This window comes from Sciurus vulgaris (genome assembly GCF_902686455.1).
Source record: "Sciurus vulgaris genome assembly, chromosome: 16".
Lineage (NCBI taxonomy): Eukaryota > Metazoa > Chordata > Mammalia > Rodentia > Sciuridae > Sciurus > Sciurus vulgaris.
In genome coordinates, this window is record NC_136477.1 from 48668578 (window position 1) to 48688095 (window position 19518).

At 43.7% G+C, this 19518-nt stretch overlaps 1 protein-coding gene across 2 annotated transcripts in view; it reads left to right on the forward strand.

Moving 5' to 3' along the window:
- IL17RD (interleukin 17 receptor D) overlaps positions 1-19518 on the forward strand; it is a 68302-nt gene that overhangs the window by 23538 nt on the left and 25246 nt on the right. For both annotated transcript variants that reach the window (XM_079116016.1, XM_079116017.1), the window contains exon 2: positions 18602-18659. In XM_079116016.1, coding sequence (XP_078972142.1) covers positions 18602-18659 — 58 coding nt within the window. The remainder of the gene's footprint in view (positions 1-18601; positions 18660-19518) is intronic.

Sequence of the window (19518 nt, forward strand, 5' to 3'; positions counted from 1 at the left end):
GGGAAAGGGAAGAAGAGGTAATGGTCTCTTTGGAGTCCACTCAGTGCTGGGAGCTCTTTCTCATTGTCTTGGCCTGATTGGAACTTCAGTTTAGCCACCTTGCAGAGAGTTTTTGGCTCTAGGTGAGAATATCCTGGAATGGGCTTTATATCTGTGAAAATTAGAAAAGGAGATAAATGGTAGGGACTGTCTCTTATCCTGATGTTCCCTTCGACTTGAGTTGTAATTCTCTATTGTAATTTGGAAATGCGAAGCTGGCCACTTCTGAAAAGTTCCCCATCATCCAGGTTCCTCTCAGCTAACACAGGTGTGTTTCTTTCATGTGAATGTCACTGCCTAGGCACATTGCCCCACTTATAGTCACTCTTCGACCCTTCCCCAGGGCCTACCTCTGGGCCCTGAACCCTGGATGCTCTATGACTAAGGACTGGACTACCTGCTAAATATAGATATCCAGCTTACATACCGTTAGGGCTTTTGGTTAAAGAGGATCATGATGGAGTCAGCATTTGGGGGAGCATGTGAAGCCTGTTGGCAGATCCGTGTGTAAGCACAGTCTCCCAGCACACCCTGCTTCTGATAGAGACTGAGATTGTTCATCCGGGAGATGTTCCTTTAACTCCTGGGAGGAAAAGGGCATCCCCAGGGCCAGCCCCACTGATAAAGTCACCATTCTTGCCCTCAGGGCCCTGATGAGGATGATGTAGCCTTTTGTCCGGATTGCCTAGGTACAGTGGAGACAAATAAATTTGTCCTACTATTCAGACATTTCCTAACCTTTGCAAACAAAACACTTAAGAAAGAACACCCACCGTCCCTGTCCCCTGTATGGTGGCGGAAGGAAGCAGTGGCTGAAAGGGGAGTTAAACAAACTTGAAGGTAGGTCACATTTTTGACATACCATTTTCCTCTGCTGTACCAGCAGCTGCTCTCTACTTTGAAAGGGGGCTTAGCTGCTCATATAAACTTTGGTTTGTGATAATGTAAACTATTATTAGGATTATCTTTTTATTCATAATATATGCCTGACTCTCTGTCTACTTTATTTATGCTCTGTTTAAAACACTCATTTACCTTCAGTACCCTGAGCCAGCATTTTCCTCTGAAAATGAAGGAAAACTTTGTAACAGGCTATTTACATCTCTCTGTGACTGAAAGGGACTCTGGGAACGAAATCATGGGATTGAGGAAGATTCAGATCTCGACAAAGCTTCCAGGTTAAACTGGGACGTAGTGTTGACAAAACATTTTGGTTTATCTCAAGAGTGGTTTTTGAATGTAGAAATGCTTGGTTTTCTCTTGAGAATTTTTGGCCTTCGGAGTCTCCAGCTCACTTACTCCCCTCCATTTCTTCACCACCTGGTGGAACACTTTGCCATTGAGGACATTCTGGCAGTGAGAGTTTGGAGGCCCAGGCTGGTGGCACTGCAGTGGCTAGACTCTCCCTCCCTGCAGGGAGGTGGGAGGAAGGCCCAGTGGTTCTGCCTCAGGCCCTCCTGATTTGTTTGTCAGCAGAGAGTAGGTTAGTGTGCGGGCCAAGAAAATCTAATAACTTTTTCAATTTTTAATAAAATGTCTCTCCCACCCTTTGTTTCTCCCTCTACTCCTCCCCCAAAGAAAGAACAGACTGAATTTTTAAGCACATCTGGACACTGTTTTCGTAAAACTCTTACCCTGAATTCCCAGAAGGAATGTATTGGCTCCCATTTTTCCAAGCAAAAACTGAACCAATTCCTTTGTTTATAAGTACTATGCTTGCGTATTTTAATGAAACAGTAAAGAAAGGAATTACACTGCTTTGAGAATCCTTAGCTAGGTCCAAACGTCCTTTATGGTTCTCTCCAAGCCTTTGAGAGGTGCTAAATGTTTATGATTGGTTATTACTGGTGGGGGTAGGGAAAGGTGGGGCAGAGACTTCACGTGCCCCTTCTCTAAAGTCTTTTTTCTGCTTTCCGTGGCTGAGTGTTAGGCCACCAGTTCAGGGATGCTCATAGTCCTGACCCGTTTGTACTTTCTCTCCCATAGAGTATCCTCTTGGTGAACACCATGTAGATACAATCAGATGATAGATAATGTTCCAGATCTGAGAATCTGAAGACTTGCCGTGGAAGACAGAATCTATCTTCCCCTTATCAGATGGCATTTTTGTTCTTCTTAGGTGAATCTTTTAGAAGTCTAATATTGCTCAGAAAGTGCAACAAAAGCGAGTTTGATCTATTAATATCAGTCCATTAGCATGCTCGTGTTCTAATATGGTGAGAATTGCAAAAGAGATTAAACGAGTGTTAGGCTTTTGAAAATGAGATATAGAGGCATTTGCTATTTTAAGGAACTTGTAAAACAACACGGTTCAGTTCAAACTGGTGGTTGCAGAAGTTCTTTTTTATGCTCTTTAAAATTACCTTTATGAATTAAACTTCTACCTTCAGGAAGACATAGGGCAGTGTGGTTAAATTATGAGGGTCATAGCTCTGCTATTACCCAATAAATGTTCATTAGTGATAGTGACTAGGGCAGTAGTTACTACTGCTTAGAATATGACTTGCCCTAGGCTGGTTGTGGGTGTCTGGAAATGAACTCTAGAGCATCATATTTCAATGATATAGGCCTCATCTCAGAAATGAAACAAATTTAGGGACAGTCATCTTTCAGCTTTTCCCTCCTACTTTTTCTTTTCTTTTTTTTTTTTTTTTGTGTTACTGGGGATCAAACTCAGGGCCTTATGCTTGCAAGGCAAGCACTCGACCAGCTGAGCTATCTCCCCAGCCCCCTCTTACTTTTTGGAAAGAAGGTTGTTGTTAGTCATGGCACCAAAGTTGATCCACCAAGCCTATCAATTCCTGTGGATGTGCATCTGTTCAAATGGTGGCAAGCGTAATAGCATAATGTCCAAAGTAGAATGATGTGAGGATTAATACTTGTATGACTGCTTTCTTGCAAAAATTTACTGTTTCCCTGAGCTTTGGATATAAAGGGTTTGCCTGAACTATGTTTAATTTGATAACTTTGAGTCATATTGGTAATGTTCTAGCTAATCTTTTGAACTTCTGTTTGTTTTGGGTTCTAAGAAATAGTTATGTTATGGTTCATTTATTCTGAATACTAACTATTAGACCAGTTGTAGGAATGTTGGGTTAAAAAGATGACCTTAGAATTAGTAGTTCATTGTTGATTACCTTTATATTTTCTAGATAACATTGTTTCAGAAACTGCAAAAAGCTTTTATTGTCTTAGCAGTAGGTCAGACTGTAAAGCTCTGAACTGATCTTGGGTAGCATTTTTTTAAATACCTTTGTTTTATGTATTTATGCGGTGCTGAGGATTGAACCCAGTACATCGCACGTGCAAGGCAAGGGCTCTACCATGAGCCATAACTCCAGCCCCTTGGGGAGCATTTTGACTTGGGATCTCTGTGTTCTCCACAACAGGGGCAACTGGAGTGCTGTTCAGGTGAGATTGCAAGCTCTGAGGGCACCTGTGCACATCAGCCAGAAAATGAACTGTCTTTTCAGTCCCTTGTTCCAGTGGTACCTGTTGTGTTTTTTTGTTTGTTTTAACTTGAAACTAATGGAAAATTTTTCTTTAAGTGGCTCCATAACATACTTTCTATTTTTTCTATAAAATCATGGGATGATGGGGTTGGGGTTGTGGCTGAGTGGTGGAGCGCTTACCTAGCAAGTGTGAGGCACTGGGTTCAATTCTCAGCACTGCATATAAATAAATGAATAAAATAAAGGTCTACCAGCATCTAAAACAAAACAAAACAAAACAAAACAAAACCAAAAACACTACAGAATGTGCCAGATGTGGCAGTGCAAATCTGTAATCCCAGTGACTTGGGAGACTGAGGCAGGAGGAGAATCTCAAGTTTAAGGTCTCAGTGAGACCTTGTCTTAAAATAACAAAACAAAAAGGGCTGGTAATATAGCTCAGTGGTAAAGCACCCCTAGTTTCAACCCCTAGTATCAAAAAATGAAAACAAAACAAAACAAAAATAAACTAGGAGATGCATCTGAATAGCAACAAAAAAATGGGGGAATTAATATGGACAAGCTATTTTAAATGATCTATCAATATAATTTTTTTCTCAGAGTTTATGTAATCATAAATGTGGTTTTCACGTTGAAAATATCAATCTTGACAATCTGTTTCTCTCAGACCTGTCCTTTTACCATCATTCCTACCAGTGCCAATTATATTATCCTCGTACCTGTGGACTCCTGGGGTTGTCTCCACCTGGGTGCCTGCCTTTACCTTCTTGCACATGTAACCACAACACTGCTTTGTTATCATTATGCTTTTGCTTCAGTACCCTCCATTTAGAAATGTTCCTGTTCAAAAAAATATAATATACATAACATAAAATTTACCCCTTTTAAGTGTATACAGTTCAGTGGTGTTAATTCATAATGCTGTATCACCATCACCACCATCCATTTCTAGAACTTTTTTATCTTCCTAAACTGAAATTCCATGTCCATTAAACAGTAACTCCCCATTCTCCTCTACCCCTAGACCCAAGCAACCATTATTCTACTTTCTGTATTTATGAGTTTGACTACTCTGAGTAGCTCGTATAAATGAAGTAATGTGGTGTCTGTCCTTTTGTGCCAATGTCAGGTTTTTAAAGATTGTGTTCAGTGACTCTTTAGGAATTTTGATGAAGAGTTGATAAAAGCTAACAAAGGGCCTTTGCTTCCAACTCTTCTCTGTATCTCCTTAGACTCTATATAGGAGTTCTACCTTGGGGCCTGATATGGGTTTACCCTGAATATAGACAGGAAAGTCATGGTGTGAAAGAGTGATGGAAGAAGAGGGATGCCTCACCTTGGGCCCCCATGGCACTCACCTAATACCAAAAATTTGATGATTTTTGGTCACAGATAGAAGATAAGGTGAATATTGTAAGTGGGTAGTGGCTAGGACTCTCCTTCCTCCTTAAATTCCTTCCGTCCATATTAAGCACAGGGCATCAGGCACATCTTGAAAATATGAGGATGTGTGTAAGGAGACTCCAGCTGTAGTCTTCGTATTGTGTCGGTGGCCCCTCCAATCTCTAGGGCCTGTATTGAATCATCCCTTTGATTTAGTTCTCTGATCCTTTTGGTTCATCCTTTGAAGCTACTGTTTTATTGCCTTTCTCTCTTCTCCACCATTAACCTAGCCCATCACCACCTTGGTCTACATCAGAGACTCTTCCCCCTGCACTCTTGTTCTCCCAGTCAAGGGTTATGCTCACATCTGTAAGGAGTACTTTGGGTCTTGCCTGACTTCAAGATGCACCATAGCAAAGCTGAACCCAGTCATCCCTTCCAGCTCTATGGTTCCCTTCTTTTGAGGCCATTTTACATGGAAGGAATGAGACTCTTGGTCAGTTATTCCAGGGTCTCCAGAGTGTCTGCTCTGGATGACAAGGAGTAGCAGTATTTACTGAATGCTTTCCACATGCCATCTACAGGGCTGTGTACCTCGTTTAGGTGCTCATATGTTTGTGTCTGATTGAAGTGATCTAACCTCCCATCCATTCACCAAAGCACCATGTGCCTCAGGAACTGGCTCCACACCTGCCTCCCTGTGGAGTCGCTTCCCTGGCCAGCTTCCCTCTGTTCAACTCCCCCTACTTGGAGTTCTTTAGCATTCAAGCCCAAGAGCATAACTTAGCACATTCATTCTACAAAGTGTAACATCATCTACTGTAGTTTTACGTCTTTTAACTTTTTTTTTTCCCCAAAATGAGTTATAAACTTCTGGAGGCGAGCATCATGTTTAGCCTTATTCCCACTCAAAATGGCCTTCCCAGGGCACAAGCATGGTGAAAACTCTTAAGACATCTGATTCGTAAGTGCTGGGGCCTTTGCAGAGGTCTTTCATGAACAAGTGAGGAGAAGAAAACCTCAGGGAAGGGTTAAATGCTGTTGTTAGATTGGACTAAGGTTTTGAGGCACAGATCTTTCTTCTTCCATACCCAGGGGACACCAGTTGACTCTAATCACAAAAAGGAATTTACAGCTTTTACCAGCAAATTGTCTTATCTCCTCAGCTTGCTCTGTAAAATCAGCTTGCCCTGGTGTTTTCCCAGCCGCCCTGACCTCCTGGAAACTGGAGTGGGAGTGCTTCGGTTTCCACATGGCTGTAATGTGATTACTGTGCAGGAGGGAGGATACTGTCAGTCTGCTTCCTGGATTTGCCTGTTTCCCTTTTAATTTTACGCAGTTCTGTTATTCACATGAGACCTGCCAACTAATCATAAAATCCCCTAAATTTATGTAATTAAAAGAAAAAAACAAAACATAGGGTAATTTATAGTAATTTAGTTATTCTTTGGAAGAGCATTTAGGATACCCACATCAGCAGATAACCTACCTACTGTGTGCCAAGTAGCTTTATACATCTGTTGCATTGCCTTTTTCATGCATAAAATTAGCAGTAGAGCAGGCAGTAGGGCCAGCTTTGCTCTTTCTTAACAATGGCACTTTCCCTTCACAGAAAATGATGATGAGTAACTGGAGGTGGTTAGAACCTTAGAATTTGGCCCAATGGTCTTAGCTCTCACCGTATTAGACATTTTGTTATTTTCCTCATAGGTCCTACATGTTTCTTTCAGAAGGAATGACATTTATTGGTAGCTGGTAGAGATTTATCAGAACCAATGTTCTGTGTATTAGGATCTAACTTAGGTCAAGTCATTGTCCATGCATTAGAGACAACTGGAAAAATGTGTTCAGCATGATGAGGGGGTGACTGGGAAGGGTTTAGGTATTCTTTGTATTTAAATTTCTTTTGTCTTGAACTTGTAAGGCCCACTTCAAAAGAAAAGGCTTCAGTTTACCTAGGAACTTGAAGCCCACTCTGAAGGAATCTCCGAGAAACTGCTGAACATCCTGCCTCTGTTGGGCAGCTAGGAGATGACAGACAGGAGATGGTATATCTCAGCCTCTGCCTTCCTCCCAGACTCCTGCCCATCAGTTCTGGGTCTGCAATGCCTCTGGGCTTTTCCTCCTCAGTTCTTGGGAGTGCACTGTTTTTGTGTCCCAAATAGCATTGCTACTCACCTGACAGTAAGGCCTCACGTTGACCCAGCTCCTCATTCTTAGTTTGAAGTCATTTTATCTAGAACTTTTGGACCTTCCTTAAAGAAAAAAAAAAAAAAAAAAGTACTCCTTAAAAAAAAAAAAAAAATCTTTTCTGGCAAGCTTGTTTCACACTAACTTTATGACAAAATATAACAGGCTTCTAATTTATTTCCACCATATGCTTTGACTTGTAAACATTTCTCCATAGGAAACCTAATGAAGGGGAGAAGATGCACTGACTTCCTCTTGCAAAAAAGAAGGCTGTCAGGGCTGGGGTTGTAGCTCAGTGTAGAGCACTTGCCTTGCATGTGTGAGTCACTGGGTTCGATCCTCAACACCACAGACAAATAAATAAATGAAATAAAGGTATTGTGTCCATTTCTAAAACTGAAGAGAGAGAGAGAGAGAGAGAGAGAGAGAGAGAGAGAGAGGGAGGGAGGGAGGGAGAGGGAGAGAGAGAGAAGGCTGTGTATGCCATTGCTTGCCTTGGTCCTGCAGGAGAGGAATTGAGGTTCACCACCACTCCTGGGCCACATCAGAGGAGGAAATATGCTTCTGCCTACAGTTTCCTTTGCCTTGTCTCCCTCACAGTTTTTGCTTTGCAGTTGACCTTTCTATACCAGTCCGTGCTGGAAGTCCTTGGAGAAGGATTTCATGGTCTCCTTGAAAGAGACCATTCCTAGGAACAATACACTGTCTCCTTCACCCACAAGGAACATATATCTAAATTTAAAACTAACCAAGACATCAGTCCTTCATTTCCACGTCATTCTTCACCCTCCTTCTTGGAACGACATTTTAGCTGTTCAGGAAAATGAAAATAAAGCTGATTATTTCTTGGCGAATAATTATTTTCTGGTCTACCTATCACATGATTTAATTGGTGTGTCATTCTGTATGTGTGGTTGCATATGTGTGCTTTAATGGGAATTCCGTGTGGTAGCCTTGGGAAATTAGGAAAGAAAGTCTTCTAGATTTATTGCATATAGTTTTAAGGGCAGACTGCTGGCTTCCATTCAAGAAGTAGGGAGACATAAAGTTAGGGGAATCATTAGTGTTTGAGTATATCCTTCCGATTGCCTACTATTTTAAAATTAGTTTGGCAGAAGGTAAAAATATCTGAATCAATGATGAAATTATTTACCCTTTGAAACTTATAATGCTCATCAAAATAAAATTGTGGGGCCTTGGCATCATGTTGGTGACAGTGTGTTTTGCTATATACCAGAATCTTAGTTTTGAGGCTCAAATGAGTTTTGCCATGGCTGCATAGAAACCACAGCCATATTTGGTTTTTATTTTGGAAAAAATGGAGTTTTGGAGTTTTAGTTTATTCCCCCATGGTGGCTCTTGGGCAAATACTTAAAAACATATCCCAAATCTAACCCAGTTTTGTGTGTTGACCACAAACACCATATTCTTCAAAGACTGTTGAGCAAGAGTGGGAAAATCAGCTGTTTTCTTCATCTTCTGGATACTGTAAGAATTTCCTTCACGTCCAGAGATTTTATTTTTTTTTTTAAGGAACAGGAATTAGCCACATCATGGTTTATTTTTCACTTGATTTGGTGAAACTGACTTGACTACAGACGTGACTGGTGGTACCTGTGATATGGAAAGTGACAGATCCTTCTCTCTCTCTCGCTCTCTCTCCTTTTTTTTTTTGTGCTGAAACCCAGGAGCAAACCAGGGAGACACCTCTCCCTTAATGTGCTCACTGTACAAAATCACATAAATGGTTGTTGCTACTTTGTAATGTTCATGAGTCCCAGCATCTTGGAAAAAACGTTCAATTACTGAGTTGTAACAAAAACTGCCCATAAAGGCTAACAGTTGTACAGCATTAATCCAGAGTTCTGTTTAAAACTTGAGATTTCCCTTCCAACCACTCACTTCCTTCATTTGGATTTGGTTTTAGTCACCAAAGTAAAATCACTCGGCTTCATTCAACAGACCTGCTTGGAGTTAAGCTATGGAGCTATGAAGAGGAGCAGGGAGTCAGGTGAAGAGCTGGGTAGATTTTAGGGATTCAGAAGCCTCCTGGAATATCATGCAAATGTGTTCACCACAGCTCTCATCAGATTCTCAAAGACATCTGTGTCCTTAATAAAAACTGAAACCCTGTGTTGGGAGGACTGAGAGGATCTCAGTGACTTTGGCTCTGATGGTGATAGTGTTACTGAGAGGAATGGGAATGGTAGAATTACAGCTGTATAGCAACTCACACTCACCCGGTTTTCAGATCTGACCAGTGTTTGTCTAGAAGCCTGGGGGTGTTGCCCAAACTTCAGCATCTGGAGACCATCTTGCATTTCAGTCCCATTGCACATGTGAATGGAACCCCCACCCTCACCACCATGCTTAATGGAGGGTGCTCTGGGTTAAGTGTGGCGTGGCCTGGGACTCATGTTGACTGAGCACTTTTACCGTTGTTCGTTTCCTCCGAGTTAATGCAGGACAAGTGGCACAGCCCTGACAATCTGTGGGCACTCAGCAAATGAGTCAAATGAGTACAGTGTAAAGGCTCTAGAAATCAGGTTTGGAGTTCCCTTTCTGCAAGAGGCAATGTGCTGCTGACTTGTGTACTCAGCATTGAGACTTGGTATTTCTCTCAAGTAACTCAGATTCCCACCGCATGGGAAGAACCCAGACTGGTAAATTGCCATGAGGGGTGGGTTGAGGCTCAGGGGAAGGCGGGGTGGGGGAGGGTGGGGAGAAACTTGTTCACATGCTTGTTAACATTTGAGGGTCTTTGACAAAGGAAGTCTAATGCCCTGCCCCGGTCAGCCAGTGATTGCCCCCCAGGAGGCCCCGTTGTGCACAGGAAGTCAGACACTAATGATGTTAGCTAGGGGACAAAGGCGCCCAGCCCGGGAAGGGCCTAATTGCTGTGTCCGCTCCCAGGCGGCCAGCTTCCAGCTGGAGGGGGCTGGGCAGGATGCGCTAAGTGTTAACACCTGGAGCCACTGCTAACTTCCTGGTGTGTGTGTGTGTGTGTTTGCCATGTGGCTGGGTGTGCACACTTCCAGACACACACACACAGGCACTCACAAACCCTGGCTGTACCTCAGGGGCACATTTCAGGATGTGGTATCTAGGAGACTAGATAGAAATTATTCAATCAGGAAGTCAGGCTGTTGACTGAGTACCCCCTACCCAGGCAGGGAGGATAACCAGGAAGCCAGGACACTGCTCCCATCTGCCCATCAGAGTCTGGTGAAGACTGTTGCTTCCCCTCTGGGCTGGCTGATTTCCTCTCTCCTTCAGGAAATTGTCTGGGAAAGGCCAGATCTTGCAGAGGGGCCGATACATATTAGAAGGGTCATTCTGACTTTAGATTGGAATTTCTAGTCAAAACTGATGGGAGAATGTTCCTGGGAGAGAGATGAGGTTTTGAGCCAGCTGGAGTCTCAGGGAGGTGAGAATATGGCAGGATGAGGAGTGATGGGGGTACCTGCTAGCATGGGGGGTGGGGTGGGATCTTGCTGTGTGGATAATGTGGACATTTGAGTGCATATCTGGAGGGGGCATTTGGAGGTTGTGCATCCCAGGAGAGTGGGCAAGCCCAGGTGCAACCCCCTCATTTCCAAGTGGGATAGCTGGATTCTTTGTGTCTAACATGCCTGTGGACCTGGGGGCCTATGCATGCCTCAGAGGCTCTTGGGTGGCCTTAAGGACTGCTGGGAAAGCCCTGAAATTGTTAAGAAGTGTTTCTGTGCAAAATTAGACAAGGAATGTCTTTCACAAGATTCTCCAAAGGCAGTCTAGAAATCCTGCCCCCTTAATAATGTCAGGGTCATCAATAATTAAAAGTGAAGACCCCCTGCCTTGGCCAGTAGTCCTGCAGTGTTGGGATTAGAGGCTCAGCTCTCACAAGGTTGAGGGCAAGGCTACCTGGAGCCTGAACCTGGGCCCAAAGGCAGGCAGTGTGAACACAGGTCAACTCACTTGGATTTTTGTAGCTTTAGAACAAAAAAAGGGATGCCTGTTTCTCTCCTAGAGAAAGTGGAGGGTTTGCAAAAGGATCTAACATTGACTTGCTGCTTCCCATTCTTATTTTAGGGTGTTTTTTTTGGGGGGGGGCGGTCTAAGACCACTATGTGGACAGACTTAATTGTCTAACAGAAGGTGTCACTTGTTTAGAAAACATGCCCTGTAATATTTTGATTCTTAACAAAACCTAAAAGGGGCAGCCTTCCATGATTCCAAATATGAAAAATCCTCCTTGGAGGAAGCACATGTATGGGGCGTGCTGGGGACCTGCGGGATGGAGGAGGCTGGGTCCCCATGGCAACCTTGCAGTCTCCCATTTCTGCAAGCGTTTGTGCTGTAAAAGCAGAATTCCAGATGTGACACAGCATTCATAGCCTCCATCCCCGGCCCTCAGACGCGGTATTTGAAGTGGGCACAATTTGGTGCACTGCTCTCTGTGTGGTCCTAAGGCTTATTATTAGTCGTTGTGTTCTGAGCTGAACATTTCCTCTCAGCTTAGGCCTAACAATCATGTTTATAGCTTTAAGTTTTCCTCTATTGTCTAATCACTGTTTTGCCCTGGTAAGAAGTGACTTTCTTGGGCTTCTGGAGTGAAGTCTTTGTTCCTTTCACAGCTAAGTGAGAGTGAGCCAGCAGCTGATTTGCTGAGTAGGTATTTGGGTGGCTGGTTGGTTGCTGCTTCTTTGTACCCAGTGTTTACAGAAAACCAGTTAATCTCTGTGAGTTTTGTCTGTGTAGGCTTTGCAAACTCCAGATAGACTGACTCTTACCTTAGAGATGCTGGCTTTTTAACATGCGGTTCTCATTTGAGTGGAGAAGAATGGTGTGAAGCAGAGGGAAAGGTCTGGCCCTCCACCCAGAGGCATGTTTTATAGCTTGCCTTTAACATTTTCAGAACTGGAAAAATGGAACAATCCTGTCTATTTGTGACTATCAGCCACAGGAGAGCACAGATCCCAGATCCTTAACAGACTTTTTGGAGAAAGTACTTGGGCTTTTTGCTTTGTGAAAACCAAGGAGGTTGCAGAGCTCTGTTTTATTTTTTAAACACAGGAAGAAAGCTTTTGTGTGTTTGTATGTGCATGCTGATACCTTTGGGCTTTAACTGCACAGGTATGTTAAAGCCAAGCAATCAAGAAAATCCTAAAATCAGGAGTGGGGAAGGACATTTTAAATTCTGCATAGGCTACCCCCATTTAGAGAAGTGGCTCTCTGAGAATAACCTCCTGTAAACCTTCTGACCCAACTGTATCTTTAGTGAATTGATGGGGGTGGGGAGTGGGTTTTGAAAAGAAACCTGGATGAAAACTAAAGTTTTCAGTTTGATAAGCAGGACACATGGTAACTTGGCATGGGTCGGCTCCATGTTAGAGCTCAGAAACAATTGTCCCTTCAGCTTTCCTTTGGGGAGCGTGAAATTAGGAACATGTGTGTACTGATTAGCAACATGTCAGAGATGAATCATGATTACAGCTTTGGTCTGGTGCACAGACCATGCTTTGGAGTAGTGATTTCCTACCTCCCCAAGCAAATCTCTTTAATTAGCTTAAGATCTCTAGGTCTTTTTGGGCCCATGGGGTAATTGCTGGTAGGAACCCCGTGGCATTCCCCCAGAGCTTGTGTGTTCCCTGCCAGATATCCAAGACCTCACCTCCTCAAGTCAGATTGCTGGCATCCTTCGAAGTTGGTTGCATATAGAGGGAAAGTGAGAGAGAACAGCTCCCAGGAATGTGGAGGGAATATATCTTGAATAGATCCAGGCGCAGGCTGGCTTTGTGATTTATTTTCCTTGTGTTTTGGATTCGCCAGCATTCTCCTCAGCTTACATCACCTGGGGCTTCTCTGCCTTTGCTGACTTTTTTTTTTTTTTCTTTTTTCTTTTTCTTCTCTCTTTTCTTTTTGGTTAAAGGTTTAAACTGAGGTAAGAGGGATTCTTTGTTATAAAACCCTGAACCAACAGTCACATGTTCCCACATTCTGCCTCTTCCTGCCCTCCCCACGTCCAGTGGTCATAGGCAAACGTGTCGTCCTGTTGTACATTTTAAGCCTTCTGGTACTCTCAGCGCTCTTTTTATCTCATTGACTTGCTGGAAACCCAAGATGGGAAAAATGTTATAGACAATAGAAAGTTTTGCGTTGGCCTTAGTTTTAAGTAGTTAAAAGTGTACCTTTTAAAAATAACATCCTCAGTTCTTTGTAATAAAGGCTCTTATTTAAATTTTAACTCAAATTCTTGTTCACTAAAACATCACCAGCTTTCTGAGAGTTCCTTAAATGATGTGAGTGCAGTCTTGTTTAGGTCCCATCATGTGGCCAGCCTTCCACTGGGAAAGGGGACACCGTATTTACAGCACAGTCCTTTTCAAAACGTGTTTTTCCAAAATGGCAGTTAAACTGTGTTGGCTCTGGATTGGAAATGTCACTCTGGGGGTTTGGTGTCTTCAGATGGCCCAGAATCCTCACGACCCCTCAGGAAATTGGCCATGGGATCCTTCCCCCATGGCCGACAGTGTTTGTGTCCAGGCCTTTGCTTCTTGCCATATGGCTGGAGGATGGTGTGGGTTTTCACTTTTTGAATTTTAATCCTTCAGAGCACTTAAGAGTTATCCTCCCCCATCCTTCCTGAGTGAAAGATGTTTTCTCCATTATGTTCCCATTTGCTACTTCCGTCCTCTCGCTGCTTACCAGAGAGCATCAACCAAAGGAATTTCATAGTGGAGCTCCCAGGCACCTGGGGCTTGCATCTTAGTTCCCTTTGGAACACATTAAAAGGTACCCGTTAGGAAAGCAAATGGAGGTAGTTAATTAACTAAGAATGTGGCACCCTGAGGCCATAGCATTGGCATTTATAGGTTTTAAGTAACAGGCAGCAAACAAGTATTTTTAATTGTCAGCTCATTAAATATCAAAACAGTGTAGTATCTAACAGCTTGGGATTGTTTCCTGAAGAACAGTTTACAAAACTACTAACCAGCTTTGGGAGTGGACTTATCTGTTTTCTCTAGGTGTGGGCCTTCATTCTAAGCCCATAACTCACTGTGCAACACCAGCTAGGTTCTGGCTTAATCACACATTCATTTAATTAGAAAACTAATATGTATCAAGGGCTGACTATATATGAGCCAGGCCCAGGACAGTGGGGCAGGGACCTGGGGACAGCCCTCCCACCCATGCTATCATCAACCTCCCCTCTCCACTCCACCCTGTGCTCTTTTCAGAGATGGAGTTACTGGACCCTCTAGTTCCCATAGGGATTATCAGCAGAACACATTCTTAGCCTGGTGGTCAGTGCCTTTTGCCACCTTGGCCTGATCTGTTTGCCATGTCTCCTACAGTCCTTCAGGGTTCTGGATGGTGGAGACAAATCCTGTCTGGAAGATATAACTCCTGTGAGCTTTCCCTGCCTCCCTTGAGTGTCCCCGTAATGTCATCCCTGCAGCTCAGCTCCTGCTTCTTGAGGCAGGAATCTTCTTAGGAAGGATGACATAAACGTTTCTTAGTTGTTGTGTGTCAGATGCTGTGCTGAGCACTTGATATATGTCATCTGATGCAGTCCCCATACCAGTCCTTTCCAGGAAGTCTCCAGAGTGTTTGAACCTCTGAAATGAGGCTCAGAAATTTGCCCAAGGTCACACAGTGAGAAAGTGGGTGCTTTGAACATACATCTTTGTAAGGTCAATCCCATTTTCTTTTCTTTTTTTTTTTTTTTTTTTTTTTTTTTTTAATTTTTATTTATAGATGGACACTTTGCCTTTATTTTATTCATTTATTTTTATGTGGTGCTGAGGATCGACCCCAGTGCCTCACATGTGCTAGCTAGGCAAGCACGGTACCACTGAGCTGCAACTGAGCCCCCAACCCCATTTTCTTAACCTCAGCTCCAGATAAGCCCCAGATCAACCCACAGAATCCCACATCTAAGATGGCAGAATCTCAACAGCTGCTCTGATGGATCAGGATTTCGTGTCTGCTTGAGGCCAGGGTGGGAGAGAAGGCAGCAGGGAGGGATCAGTTCTGGGAGTGGGATGGGAAGAAGGACAGCACATACCAGGTGTGTGGCATCCAGGTCCAGTCCCTTTGTATTGCAGTTGAAATGTATGCATATGTTAGCTGTCAGTTGCTCTTGTGAAGAATTGCCAGGAATTTAATGACTTAAAATGACACAAACTTAATATTTTGTAATTCTGGAAGGCAGAACTCCAAAATAGGTCTTAATCTGCTGAAATCAGGTGTTGGCAGGGCTGATTCTTTCCAGAGGCCATAGGAGAGGGTCCATTCCTTTCCTTTTCCAGGCTCCAGAGGCTGCCAGTCTTTGGTTCAGTAACTCCATCCTCTGTCTTCAAAATCAGTGGTATTTATCTGCTAGTCATCTCTGCCTCTCTCCTGCTCCCATGGTCACATCTCCTTTTCTGTGAAACTGACCCTTCAGTCTTCCTTTTATAAGAACACTTGTGATGACATTGGACTCCTCTGGAGAACCCAGAATACTGCTTCCATTTCAGCATCCTTGAACTTGATCACATCCTCATTGTCCCTTTCATTATGTGAAATAACAGTCACAGGTTCCAGATGAGAATGTGGATATGTTCTGGAGACCATCATTTCTGTCAGTCATGAAATATAAAAGAACAGCAGGCTTCCGAGGACCGGCCTGGCTATACCATTTCTAAGGTGGTTTCTGAGGGCTGTGAATTGCCGAAGCATTATTTGGTGTGAGTTGAGGACAACCCTGTGGAGCATATGTGATGCATGTGCTGAGAAGCTGTGCACTGGAGAACTTCCAGGAATGAAAGAGTCTTTCAAGTGCAGATAAGAACCGGTAACTGGGGCAGCATCTCTTCCTTCCGAACTCCATGACTGGGGTTGGGTGGTCACAAGGTCTTAGGGTCTCTGATTTTCTGTGGAATTAGAATCACCATTTCACATTTACATCCACAGAAGTGCTGTGCAGGTAGACTGATGTGTCAGGAACCTCATGTGATAGGGGCTAGACTATCACAGGCAGCCCACCAGGGAAGCAGGACTTGGGTGATGGGAAGAAATTCATGGGAAGAAGAGAAGGGGACTCTTGAGATACAGGAGTATCTAAGGACATGTGCTGAGTGGAGCTACAGTGCTTGAGGGGTTTGGAAGGTGGGGAAGGAAGTAGCTGGGAAGGTAGGCAGGCAGTGGCCATGCCAAGAGAGGTCTAGAGGTACATGGAATCAATGAAGGATTGGGAGGAGGGGAGTGAGGTAGATGTGCATGTTTGGAACTTGCCTTGATGCCCAAAGTTCCTCGAGGTCAGGACCTAGGTCTGGTTTATTCTGAGTGCCCAGCCCTGTAGGGCACAGGACAAGCCAGAATGCTCAGTAGATCATGAATGGATGTCACATATAAGCCTTATGATCTTTAAGGTCAGCTCACTGGGTCCTCTTCTGAACAGCTCCACATACATCACAGCGACCTTATTGGGAAGGATTTAGGTTTTTGCATGCATGTTACGGCACATATCACCATCCTGGTCTCCTTTCCATAATGCCTTAGCCATTGCAAGTGCCTGGTGGCTATAGCAGCACCTGACTGCAAGCTACTCAGGAGACTGAGTGAGAAGGATAGCAAGTTTGAGGCCAGACTGGGCAACTTAGACTCTGTCTCAAAATAAAATGGGAAAAAAAAAAAAAAAAAGGGTGGGGGGTGTGCTGGGCATATCAGTCAGTGTTAGAGTGCTTACATAGCATCTGTGAGGCCCTGGGTTCAGTCTCCAGTACTGCAAACAATAGCAAAAACTATGCTACAAAAGAAATACAGGGGAAACAGGAACAAAAACAAAAGCTGACTATGTTCAGCAAGTAAGGTGAGTTCCTGTGTACTTCGTAATATGCTATTGAATGGAATGTGTTTCCTTTTTGAAAAGTGTCTCCCTGCCACATGTGGTGGCACATGCCTATAATCCCAGCAACTTGGGAGGCTGAGGCAGGAGGATGGCAAGTTTGAGGAGTGAGTTTAACCTGAGGTTCTGTAGGGAGAAGAAGGGTGGTTTGGGGGTCTCGAGCCTTGGTTTTGGGCATTCCCAAAGAGTTGTAGGGACTGTTCTCCTGCCTGGTTGTCACTCAGGTCCCTGTATCTAGAGGTTGGGCAGCCTCCAGCTGCAGGGACTATGACTTGTCCCTAAGGAGTCAGGGATACTCCAAGGATTTTAATAAGATAAGAGTATTTTCCAAAATTCCGTTTCAGGCTAGGAGTTCTGGAATTTTACATATATGGGGAAGTACAAGTGGGTGGAGGAAGCTGGAGAACAAAGGCAAACCAGGAAGAAGAGGAGCCTTGGATCAGGGGCTGGGGTACCATGTTGGTTTAGGTTTTGTGTTACGGCTTACTTATAGCCCGCTTCAGAGTGGGGTGTGTGTTCCTTTCTGCACAGCTGTGCTTTCCCAAGGTCCATGTATATCTGAGCTCAGGGATATGGTTTCAGTGGGCGTGACTGGCTTCAGGATAAACAGCGTGAACATGCCTGAAGCATATGGATGTGATGGGGTTGTGGCTTGAAACTTGGGCCCCATCAGAAGCGTTCTCCACATTGTGTCTCAGTGTAACAATTGCCCATTAAATACAGGGCTGCCAGCATATGGTTTTCCCCAATATCCTCCTTGTTAAGTGGAAACTTTAGCTGTGTGGTTAGAATATTTTCCCATCATTTAGCACTTCAGAATTAACCTATTTTAGAGAATTCTGCAATTAATACTAAATGGCACATTTGCAGATTATTAGAGAAACAGTTAAGTCAAAATGGGTAGATTTGGAGCTGCTCTTTCCCATAATGGATAAACAGTGGGGTAGGAAAAGGCGGGGTCAGTAGGAGGATTCCAGTGCTCCCTCTGTGGATGCTGTAATTAAAGTGGGAAGTCTGGCGGAGTTGTTAACCCTGCTATTAAGAGTGCAGATGGCTAATGGCCACATCACTGAGAGTTAAGAGTTAGACCTTTTAAAGTCTTTTTTCTTTTTCTTTTATGACCCACCCTGTGTATTCCAAGCATAGGTATGGATGCAGTGAAGAATTTTCTCATTAAAAGTAACGGCTTATTCCCACACTCATTCCAGTCTGGGAATGAGAAACTGGTTTCCTTAGAGTTGAGGAATTGCCTATCTGTCTTGGCTTAATAGAGCTTTCAGTTGAGGGCGTCTGGTAGGCGAATTTTATAACCAATCAGTGTTCAAAGTGGATCCAACTGGAAAGACTCCAGCTGGCGGCCCTAGTCTGATTCCCAATTTTAGTATTAATGAATTATTAAACCTTAAAATAGAATAGCCTGCTCCTATTGTCCCAGGGGAAATGAGTGTTCATGATCCCCTGTGACCTGGCAGTAAGGAATCTCTTGGGCTGAGGATGTTTGGCAGTTGGGATGTCATGAGATGGGTGAAAGAATGGTGGGTGACACTTGGGGACTGGTATGGCACTGAGTCTCTGCAATGCTGCGGGCATTTAGACTCCATGGGAATCTACTGGAAAAGTCAGTTGGCTTCATTCTGCATTGTGTTCTCTTGTTTTCCCATAGGGAGTGGGGCCAGCCAGCAGGAACAGTGGACTGCACAACATCACCTTCAGATATGACAGTAAGTAACTGACTTGACCTGGAAGAGTAGAGCCCTTTTCAGTTATCCACAGCTTATACTGTTGTACTTAATCAAGGACACCACAGGTCCTGGGGTCAAGGATTTTTCTGAGCCTGTTCAGGTTTGTCAACAGTTAAACCAGCTCCGTAATGATTGAGCCACTAAAGTATTTGGGAATTTGAATAGGTCGAGTGTCTTCCATAGTGTTCAGAAAAGTCACATATGAAGACCTCCCCTGAGTTCCTCAATATATAACCGTATCCTTAAGAATAAACATAGATGCCAGTCAGGCTCAGCAGGGGACAGAGGAGCAAGCTGCTCAAGTACAGGATGCTAGAGAAAAGTGGGTACTATAGACTATCTGGCTTGACTTTTTATTTCCAGCTCATTGTGGTCCTGAAGAATTCCCATAGTATAGCCAGATGCGGTTTCCAAGAGTATTTTTGGTGAACATTTAAAAAGAAATATTGGCACTTATCTTAAAAATACACAAACACAGGAGCTGGGGTTAGAGCTTTTGCCTAGCACATCTGAGACACTGGGTTCAATCCTCAGCACTGCATAACAGTAAGTAAATAAAATAAAGGTATTGTGTCCATCTACAACTAACTAACTAAATAAAAATATACAAACACAGAGTGGGCCAAGTGCATCTGTGTCCCAGATTGAGCAGTCATCACCAGTTGGTTACCTCTGACTTGGGCCTAGATACCAACCCCGGTTTCCTACCTGTCAGCTCTGTGAGCTGTGGCAGGTGACTTTACTTCTTCACCCATGCTTGTTCGCTCATATGAAACAAAGATTAGTGGATTGGGGTTATAGCTTAGTAGTAGAGGGCTTGTATAGTATGCAGCAGACC